This window comes from Carya illinoinensis, chromosome 10 (assembly GCF_018687715.1).
Source record: "Carya illinoinensis cultivar Pawnee chromosome 10, C.illinoinensisPawnee_v1, whole genome shotgun sequence".
Taxonomy (NCBI): domain Eukaryota; kingdom Viridiplantae; phylum Streptophyta; class Magnoliopsida; order Fagales; family Juglandaceae; genus Carya; species Carya illinoinensis.
The window spans coordinates 32,257,077-32,267,620 of NC_056761.1; the positions used below are offsets into that span (position 1 = coordinate 32,257,077).

Consider the following 10,544-nt stretch of genomic DNA (forward strand, 5'->3'; position numbering starts at 1 on the left):
AAATCTACTACATGGCAGAACACCAATACACACACTATATAGAATTAGTATATTCTAGAATAGGAACTGCAGAGTACATAGTGGTGGTTATTCTCTACTGCGATTTGTAACCAACAAATATTCTTTTGATTCTTTTGTAATGTCTATAAATAGACACTATTCTATAATGAAAAGCAGAGAAGTTTTATTCCAATTCCTTCGGCTTAACATGGTATCAAGAGCCCTCTAACTCACACGTTCCAGATCCATGGCCTCATCTTCCTCCTCCATCACCTCTTCCTTCTCTCACATTATTACTACTAAGCTCACTACCGAGAATTATCTCCTCTAGAAAGTTCAAACCTGAGCTTATCTAAGGGGTCAAGACCTATTTTGCTATGTTGATGGATCTCTCCCCTGCCTTCCTGAATTCCTTCCCAATAGCTCCTCTCAAACTCCTAAACCAAATCCTGTATTCTCATCTTGGAGACGTACTGACCAAATGGTCTTAACTATACTGTTCTCTTCTCTCTTGGAATCCATCTTAGGCCATATTCTCTTTTCTGCTACAGCTCGAGACCTATGGTCATCCTTGGCACTCATGTTTTCATCTCATTCTCAAGCAAAAGAGTTTCAGGTTCGCTTCCAACTCACCAATGTCTCTCGAGGAGAACAAACTATCTCTAAATATTTTGGAAAAGTATGCCTACTGGCAGATTCCCTTACAGCAACTGGAAATACCCTTTTTGATAAGGAATTTGTGTCCTATCTGTTAAATGGCTTAGGTCCTTCTTATGAATCCTTCGTCACTTCTATCACAACCTGAATAGAACCATTAACCATCCATGAGCTCTACCAACTTCTTCTAATCCAAGAAAATCATCTCTTCCACATTGCCAAAATCTCAACTCCTTCCCTTGATTTCTTTGCTAATTTAGCTCAACTTCTAGTTCTTGAGGGCGTCCCTTACAAAGAGCTAGGCGACAAGGTCATGATCGTTGAAGGTATTCCTCCAATGGTCGTGGTGGATGTACAACTCCCACCTTCAACAGCTCATCACAACAGAACAGTGGCCAACTAGCCAAGTCTGCAACAAATCTGGGCATTTTGCTCTCCAATGCCGACACAGGTTCAATCATTCCTACCAATTTGAATCTCCAAGAAATTTTTCTTGTAATTTCACTGCCCCTAGCTCTATCTCAGAAAATGTCTAGTACCCTAACTCTGCGGAAAGACACCATATTACAAATGAGTTGAATAATTTGAATCTCATCGGAACAATATAGTGGTGATCATAATATTCGCATGGGGAATGGCTTCGATCTTCCTATACATAATTTTGGTGATTCTTCGTTCTCCTCTATCTCCTATTCTTTTCTTTTTCAAAATATGCTACACTTCCCTTCTATCACCAATAATTTAATATATGTGAGTCGTTTTTGCATTGACAACCACTGCTTTTTCAAATTCCACTCATCTCATTTTTCTGTCAAGGATTCACAGACGAAAAAAACGCTCCTCACCGGACCAACCGGTGATGATCTTTATATTTTTCGATCCACCAGTTCCTCTCCTCCTTTCACCCATGTCAACGAAAAGGTTTCTCTTCCACAATGGCATCGCAAAATGGGACATCCTTCCTTAGCTCTCGTCAAACGTGTCTTGCACAACAACTGCTTGTCATTTTGTTCCTCAAAAGCTCAGTACAAAATGCCCAGTCTGTCCACTCGCCAAATCTCATCAACTTTCTTTTTCTTCTAGTCAGGCTGTTTATCAAAGGCCCTTAGAACTAGTATGCTCAGACCTTTGGGGCTTATCTCCATATGTATCTCGTTTGGGTTACAAATATTATGTTTCCTTTGTGGACCATTATACCAAATTTACATGGGTATTTCCCATTAAACTTAAATCTAATGTTATTGACATATTTTCTCAATTTTTACCATTTGTTGAAAGAATGTTCAGTACCAAGTTAATAACTCTACAAATGGATGGAGGTGGTGAATTTAAACCCATCACCTCCATGTGTCAAAAACTTGGAATTCAACATCATCTCTCATGTCCACACACTCATCAACAAAATAGGCTTGTCGAATGGAAACACCATCACATAGTTGAAACAGGGCTCACACTCTTGGCCCAAGCTTCCCTCCCTTTTACATATTGGGCCAATGCTTTTGAAACTGCGGTTTATCTAATAAATCGTCTCCCCACTCCAACATTAAATCGTAAATCTCATTTTTCAATGATTTATAATCATGCTCTTGATTATAATTTTTTGAAAACTTTTCGTTGCCGATATTGGCCTAATCTACAACCATATCTCTCAAATAAACTCAATTTTAGGTCTACTCCTTGTTTTAGGATATAGTAATTCACATAAGGGATACAAGTGCTTGGATCTTGCCACAAACAAACTCTACATATCTCGTGATGTTCTATTTGATGAAAATTTATTCCCTCTTACTCAATTATAGCCCACCTCTTCTTCCACTCCATCTTCATTTATTTCTTCCACTCAGGCCTCGTTACCTCTTCTTTCTACATCAGTTCTAGGCCCCTTTCCCACCACCTCTTCGACTAGCCAAGTTAACTCACATAGTACTTCATCTATCCTTGGTCCTGGCCCAAGCCCACACCAACAAATATCTTCAATAGCATCTTCTTCTACCTCCCGATCATCTCAAACATCCCACACCTCATCTCCTTCTTATACTCTCACATCCAATCAGTCCTCCTCACCCCCAATTCTAGTTCCTCCTAGATCACCTATTATAACTCGTGCCCAGACTAATTCTTCTCGACCTAAAATTTTCACCAATGGTATTGTAGTCTATCCCCCTCGCCAATGTCTCACCACCACTATAAATGTCCCTGATGAGCCTTCAAGCTATTTACTAGTTGCTAAATTCCCGGATTGGTGTGCAGCCATGGCCCAAGAATTTGCTGCTCTCGCTCACAACCGAACCTGGACTCTCGTGCCACCTCCCCCCTCCTCCAATATCCTTGGTTGTCGATTGGTATTTCGCACCAAGACGAATGCAAATGGATCCTTTGAAAGGAGAAAGGCAAGATTAGTTGCCAAAGGCTTTCATCAGCAACTTGGACTTGATTACCATGAGTCATTCAGTCTCATGGTTAAACCTTCAACAATTCGCCTCATCCTCTCTATTGTTGTCTCTCGGGGTTGGACATTGAAAATGCATTTTTGCATGGTAATATCACTGATGATGTCTTTATGCAACAGCCTTAGGGCTTTATCAATCCAACTCATCCCTCCTATGTGTGCAAGCTTAATAAGGCAATATATGGTCCTAAACAAGCACCGAGATCATAGTTTGATCAACTCAACTCATGGCTACTTGAGTACTATTTTCTTGCTTCCAAAGATGATCCTTCACTTTTCATACTTAGTCATGGTGATACTAGAATTTTTCTGCTTATTTGTGTTGATGACATAGTAATAACTACTTCTAAACCCTCTATTATTAACACATTAATTTATGACATCAGTGCTATTTTTCCTGTTCTGGACCTTGGCAGTTTGTCCTTTTCCTTGGTCTTGAAATAGATCATACTCTTGATGGTATGTTAATCTCCCAAAGGAAACATATCAAAAACCTTCTCACCCGTAGCAACATGCTACAAGCCAAGCCCATGTCCTCTCCAATGGCCTCATCACTCAAGCTATCCAAATATGACTCCCCTGACTTTGATGACCCCACCTTGTATCGCAATTTGGTTGGAGGCCTTCAATATCTTTCTTTAACCAGACCGAATTTCTCCTTTGTAGTGAATAAACTTGTCAATTTATGCACTCACCAAAATCTACTCATTGGAGTGCACTGAAGAGAGTACTAAGATATCTAAAGGGTATCATTAACCACGGCTATTCTTTGCATCAAAATCCAATTTTTTCCTTCAAGCATATTCCAATGCAGATTGGGGTGGGTGTCCAGATGATAGACGATCAACTAGAGGCTTTTGTATCTACCTTACCAAGCATCTCATATCTTGGAGTTCAAAGAAATAGAAAACAATAGCAAGGCCCTCAACTAAAGCTAAATACAAGTCCTTGGCATCCTCAGCTACTAAGCTCATATGGCTAGAAACTCTTCTTCAAGAACTTGGTCTGTTTTTGCATCAAGTACCATCACTTTGGTGTGACAATCTTGGTGCAATATATTTGTGTTAATCTTGTTTATCATTCCAAAACCAAACACATGGATATAGATTACTGTTTTTTCAGGGATCGTGTTGCTGCCAATTCTCTCAAAATTTCTTTTTCTAGCTCCAAAGGCCAAATTGCTAATATATTCACTAAACCACTAGTTGTAGAAAAATTCAGCCACTTCAAATCGAGCCTCAATGTAGTTTACACCCCCTTGGACTCGAGGGGGCTAATTAATCTATGTACTGCTAGTGATAAATCTACTACACGGCAGAACACCAATACACACAGTGTACAGAATTAGTATATTCTAGAATAGGAACTACATAGTACATAGTGGTGATTATTCTCTACTATGATTTTTAACCAACAAATATTCCTTTGATTCTTTTGTAATGTCTATAAACAAACACTATTTCTAGAATGAAAAGTAGAGAAGTTTTATTCCAATTCCTTCAGCTTAACAAAACCCTCATGTATATTTATAACTTTTTGGAGCTTGTTCATGTGAAGTGTTGATTTTTGTTTTTTGTTTTTTGTTTTTTTTCCTTGTTAAAATGCGTTGGATTTAAAGAAGCTTTTGGAGTTTATCAAAAGAGGGTCTCGATTTTAACTTGGGATTTTGGTACTCTTTCGTGTACAAAACTAATGCCCTCATTCTTCTAGGTTAGATTAAGATCTTTGATAATTGATTTGATGAATTATAAGCGTATTGGTTCGAGAGGATGTTGTGGTTTTTAGAGTATAGAGCATCGGTTTAGGTGGTGGCTTAACAAGGCTGGGTTGGAGATGTGTCTTGAAAGAGGGGGGATTTTGTTCTTAGAGTGCTAAATTATGGGATGTTCTTGGCAATGAATGCTTCCAAAGTAAATAAGCTCGAGGCAAAAGAAAAGTGTATCTGGTGGAAGGTGAGAGTGTTTCTCGGCCATCTTTGGGTTATTACAAGGAGTTTCAGGTGATAATAAGTCCAAGAATCAGCTTGACATGGATCCTAAGGAACTAGGTGAAGTCTAGAAGAAAACGGGGTCAATATGCAATTAGGATTAAAGGACTATAGTGCAAATGGGCACCCTTAAAGGACCTACTTGCAAAGTCAAAATTTCTTGGACAGGTTTAACCTTTTTAAAACTTATTTTTCCACTATCAAGCTTAAACGAACCATGTTTCTTCGCAGACAACGAGTTTTACAACACCTAGTCAAACTTAGCAAAGTTAGATTAGCTTCCCCTGTTGTACCTTCGTTTGTATAATCATTGAATGTGATTTTATTGTCGTCCACTATAGATGCCATGTTTGATTTGCCATTGTTATTTTTCATATATAAATTTTTGTTCTTACGTAAGGTCAAAATGGAGAATTATTCTAATAAAACTTCTTTGTCCACTCTGAGTGCTAAAGAATAGAGTAGTGTCCCCTTGAGTTTACACTATGCTATCAATGATATCAAAGAAGATGTAACCGTCCCGAATCGCAGGATTGCCTTTTAACCAATGAAAGCTAGAGAAGCTTAAAATGAAGGACGGTTGAGTCTTCTCAAGACGAAGTCACACTAATAAGCATTAGGTAGAGATCAAATATCAAAAAACTGTAGGTTTTACAAATCATTTATTGAATGAATGATACAAGGAGGATCTTCGAGGGCCACCAACCAATGAAAGAGGGTCCTAGTTGGCCTGTATCAGAATTTTTCTTTTCACTGTTAGTTATTTTAGTTACCTGCTGGGGAGGACAATAATTTTATGTTAAAAGTTTCCAAAGACTTGTTTTGTTATGATGAGATGACTGAAGTAATGTGACTTGAGGTATTCATTTGATGTTGTGGTGTTGTAAATTTTCTGGTACAAGAATTTTCTATAGTCTACCTTCTTGCTCCGAATTTCGTACTACTTAGTGACATGTTAGGTTGAATGCATATTTATATGAGTTGTGTCGTACTATATTCATGACTTGATATGGCACAAACAACTCCCACAAACACAAATTGCCACCCCTAGATTTAAAGGGATTACTCACCAATGACTTCTTCTAAGATATTCTTAAGACATTATCAATCAATAATTAAATTTATCGTTTTAAAAAATAAGGACCGGTCTAATGTTTGATATACAATCTCATATCAGCCAAGATATGATGGAGGTGAAATGAACATATAGTGCATAGCAATGACTCAGATACGAAATTTTTCTAAAATGAATATTTCTAGTTAGTGTTCCAATGTATGTGCCAATCTCCAAATGTTGGAAGACCAATTCGAGTTTCAGTGCTTGCCACTGTAAACTCCCGAGTGTGATCAAGAGTGAGGCTAGTGAAGAATCATTGCCATCTATTACGCCGTTAATAGCATGGATCAGCAGGTAGGATCTATCATAGTAGTTTTACTGTTAGCATAGAGATAATGATGCGCATAAAGGTCTGCCTGTCCGTGACCACCAGATAGTGTCATCAGCAATAGGTAATAGTGCCTATTTGATTTTAGTGTACTGAGAAAAAAAGGTCCTTATCATATGTTTTCAGGGCTTAGAGGCTTAGATCGCTCAACATGGTAGGTCTACCAATAGAAATTTTGGCATGAAAACTGAAATGCAATATCACCAATACATTCTTGCACAAAATTTTTGGCATCTATACCCGCATTCAATTGGCATAACAAGAGATGGCTAGATGGCTAGAATTTCAGGGATGTTATTTCATTCAAACAATAAAAACATAAGTTATTCTCCTTGGATAAAGTGCAATACGACACATAACAAGTACCGGAATAGGAATCTTACCCACAGCACACAGGAAGTCTAAGGTCCAGGATGAACCCATCCAAAACTAACAAGATTTAGGAGTTTGCAATATCACCTCTATGATCCAGACTTAATTTTTCACAGTCGTCACTTGCTTCAGAAGCATGTCAACAACATCCTGTGATATCCTTGCAGCTTCTGTTTTCAGGTGATGGATCTTTGCCTCTGTCTCATGCTCAAGCCGCTTAACATTTGCACCTGAATCTCCACTGCTCTGTTAGAGAGAGAGAGAGAGAGTGTGTGGTTAGGGAAAAAAGGGAACAGGATTTATAACTAGAATTAGCTGGCCCTATAATTCTCATGATGTCGCCATTTAAAGTCATCATTTCCTTCCAAGGGCATACATTAAAATTAGATTGATAAACCATGATTGTACAAGAATTCAAATCGCCTTGACCTTGTTAACGATATGAATAGGTTTCAACAGCACACCTACCTCTGCAACTTTCCTCTGAAACTCACGCTCTATTTGGGCCCGATTTTCAGCAATCTCCCTTTCAGCCTCTTCTTTGGCTTGTTTCAGCCTAGCCATTTTTGCTAATTTCATAAAAAAATTCCCAATGTAATTAGGTATCAAACCTCAGAAAAGAAAACAAAAAGTACGTACAGGGAGAAAGAAACCAGAAAAAAGAGAGCATCTATAGAAGCGTCACCTCATCTTGGGAGATGCATTTTTTAAAGAACACTGGTTGATTTTAGAAAAGAGAAACATTTCTTACACGTGAAATGCAAATATGCTCATATGCCCTTTTAAATCATGTACTTTTCCCTCTAAGATGAGAAAAATAAACTGTCGGCACGGTCAACAGAACTTTATTTAATCAGTGAAATAAGCATTACTTAAACATCAAACTCATGCCATACATCAATATGAACAGGCCTCAGGTAACATCAACATGTGCATATGTCAAAATAATAAAGAGAAAGATTACCACTTTTGGCTGCATTGACAATGTGTTGAGCTTCTTGTTCTGCAGTCAGCAATTGTTGGATTCCACCTTGAACCCTATTGGATGCCATACTTTCCTGGAAATAACAACACTATCTTCTAAATATAAGATTGACATGTTGAAACTACCACGAAAAGACAGAAAATCTTTCAGCAATGGCAAACACTCCTTGTTTGGTGCAAAATAAAACACATTGCTGCCAAAATGTATTTGGCTCAACTGGTCATTCAGTCAAATTGATGAACTCTTGTGATGTGAATTCACTGTACAGTCTCAAATATATTGTGGAAAAGAAATTCGTTTATGGTTTCAATATTCTCAGAATATAAATAGCAATCCCGCAACGAAATAAATGAAGTCCCAATTTTACAAATTCCTTCTGACAGTTCATCAGGCCACATGCTAGAGAGGATACAAATAATATGTCACAAATTTCAGCCAATTTCTTCAAAATGGATAACAGAATAGCTTTTCACGTTTAATAACATCATTTCTACTGTTACAGACATAACTGAACAAGAATACATGTAATTGCAACATGATCTTAAAAAAAAAAGGACATGTTTACAATCTATAATATATATTCTTAGAAATTTCATCACTTGAACTCTTATTACTCCTCTAGGTTGCATCATTGTCAAGAAAATTTATATCTCAAGCTATGACATTGGATGGCAAAATACTCATGCAAGAAGATACTTCTATTGAAGAAAATGATTCCTTAAACAGACCACTTTGGTTGATCACTTATCACATAGGACAGTTTTGAGAGAGTTTGACCATCAAACCGACCACTTTGGCTTTAGAAGATAAAGAACTGAATCACACAGCAAGGGGCTGACTAACTACTGAACATCTAGATAATCAATTTCATCAAAGCATTCCGTTGGTTTTCTCAGTTTAGCCCAGGATGCTAAAAGATAATGGCAACTGAGCAGAGCTTGATTTTGAGAGATGACAATGAGTGCAGAGATTGAGAATGATTGGAGTGCACCATGCAATTTCCCTTTAAAAGAACTATTTATGGAACAATCAATGGAGGTGTCCTTTAATGAGATTTAGAAAGAAAAGCAAGCAAATACGACTTCTACCCATGAAAACCAGCTTCACAGCCAACCCCCCAAAAGTCAGTAGAAGATCAAAATCAGAATCTAAAAATATTTTGTTACTTGTTTTCCTCGTAAACCAAACAAGGAGCAAATACGCAGACATAACTGATCTAACACGGCTGATAATCGATTCACGAATCCAAAATAGAATTGCAGCAAAGAAACAAGAAAATCTGGAGAAACAGAAGCAATCTACCCGCAGTTTTACTCGGAGAAACACCCCTTAAAGTTGAAGACCTGATGTAGTAACCTGAATCTAAAAAGGCAAAATTTCAGGAAAAGAAAGCCAGCAAGCGAGAGAGCCGAAGCCAGAAAGCGTCACAGGTTACGTCAGAGAGAAATTCATGGGGATACGAACGTATTATAGGCCTACTTTATGTGAAGGTTCGGAAAAAAGCAAAACACACCCAAGGAACCTTCCTCGACCATTAAATATGAAAGAAGACAAATCATTTTACTTTGTTTGTATACGACAACATTTTATTTCAATTACAGGGAAGCAATTACATATTGTCCGCAACAGCTGTACAAAGTTATTTGCCTAAAGGAATATTAAAACAACCACCAACCGATAAATATAAAAAATATAAAAATGAACCAATCGAAATCAGATCGTAGACAAAGGTTCCCAAAAATTGACCTTCCAAAACCTTATTAATGGCTTGTAATCTGATCAGTACAGATTTTTCGCTGATCTATATAGAACCCATTTAGGTCAAAAAAAAAAATACTAGAGAGTCCGCATTGATGAACTCACAAAAAGATCTGAGTTCGTCAAGCTACTATTTCCCTAATTCTAATGGAATTTAGATTTTCCAGGCCCTATGAATTGGATGACTGATTGCAAGATTCATTTTTTCTTTCAAAATATATGCCCATATTTGACAATCGTTCGGAAAAAGAGAGAAGACGAAGGAGAAGGGGGGCTGTTACATGACATGGCGCACCACGATACAGTAGAGACTTACTTGCCTATCGATAGAGACTTAAAAAACAAAGCAAAAACGAATTGCAAATCGGATCCCGTAACCATTAAATCACACCCAATCCAGACAGTAAATAACAGTTGCAAGTGACATCAAGCACGAAAATACATATTGGACAAACTTCTAGCAGCGTACGAGAGAGTGGGAGAGAACGGAGAGCAGATGATTGAACCTGTAGTTGAGTAGAGAAGCTTGACACGGCTAGGCAATGAGCTCTCTCTGCAGGAAACAAGCGCAGAGAGCAGAAGGAAGAGGAGAGGAGGAGACAATTGGCCTTCTATTCTCTGGTTTAAGTAGCATCCGTTGCAAGTCGAGTTTCCACATGAGCCGTCCGATTATTTTAATATTCATCAACCATTTTTCCCGAAACATTCTTCTATCAGCGGCATAACTCCAGGGTGTAACGGGTCGGTTTAGTCCGATTTGGAATAAAATTTAAAATTGAATATATATATATATATATATATATTAATTTTATATTTTTAAAAATTGAATACGCCCCAATTATTCTTTTAAATTGGTACTTCTGATTTTATCAATTTCAATCTAATTTTTTT

The 10,544-nt window shown here is 37.6% G+C and overlaps 1 protein-coding gene across 4 annotated transcripts; it reads right to left on the reverse strand.

Annotated features, from left to right (window-relative positions):
• Nucleotides 1–6,812: 6,812 nt before the first annotated feature.
• On the reverse strand, nucleotides 6,813–10,316 carry LOC122279807 (V-type proton ATPase subunit G-like). Of its 4 annotated transcripts, none has more exons than XM_043090647.1 (5): nucleotides 10,160–10,248; nucleotides 9,198–9,257; nucleotides 7,875–7,968; nucleotides 7,379–7,479; nucleotides 6,813–7,156 (listed from the first exon to the last, which is right to left on the reverse strand). In XM_043090647.1, the coding sequence occupies exons 3-5, from the start codon at nucleotides 7,960–7,962 to the stop codon at nucleotides 7,013–7,015; spliced, it is 333 nt and encodes a 110-aa protein (XP_042946581.1). In that variant the 5' UTR covers nucleotides 7,963–7,968; nucleotides 9,198–9,257; nucleotides 10,160–10,248; the 3' UTR covers nucleotides 6,813–7,012. The 4 variants fall into 4 exon arrangements, with proteins under 4 accessions (XP_042946581.1, XP_042946582.1, XP_042946579.1 ...); XM_043090648.1 differs by having other exon boundaries at nucleotides 9,198–9,251; nucleotides 10,160–10,231; XM_043090645.1 differs by lacking the exon at nucleotides 9,198–9,257 and having other exon boundaries at nucleotides 10,160–10,316.
• Nucleotides 10,317–10,544: the final 228 nt, after the last annotated feature.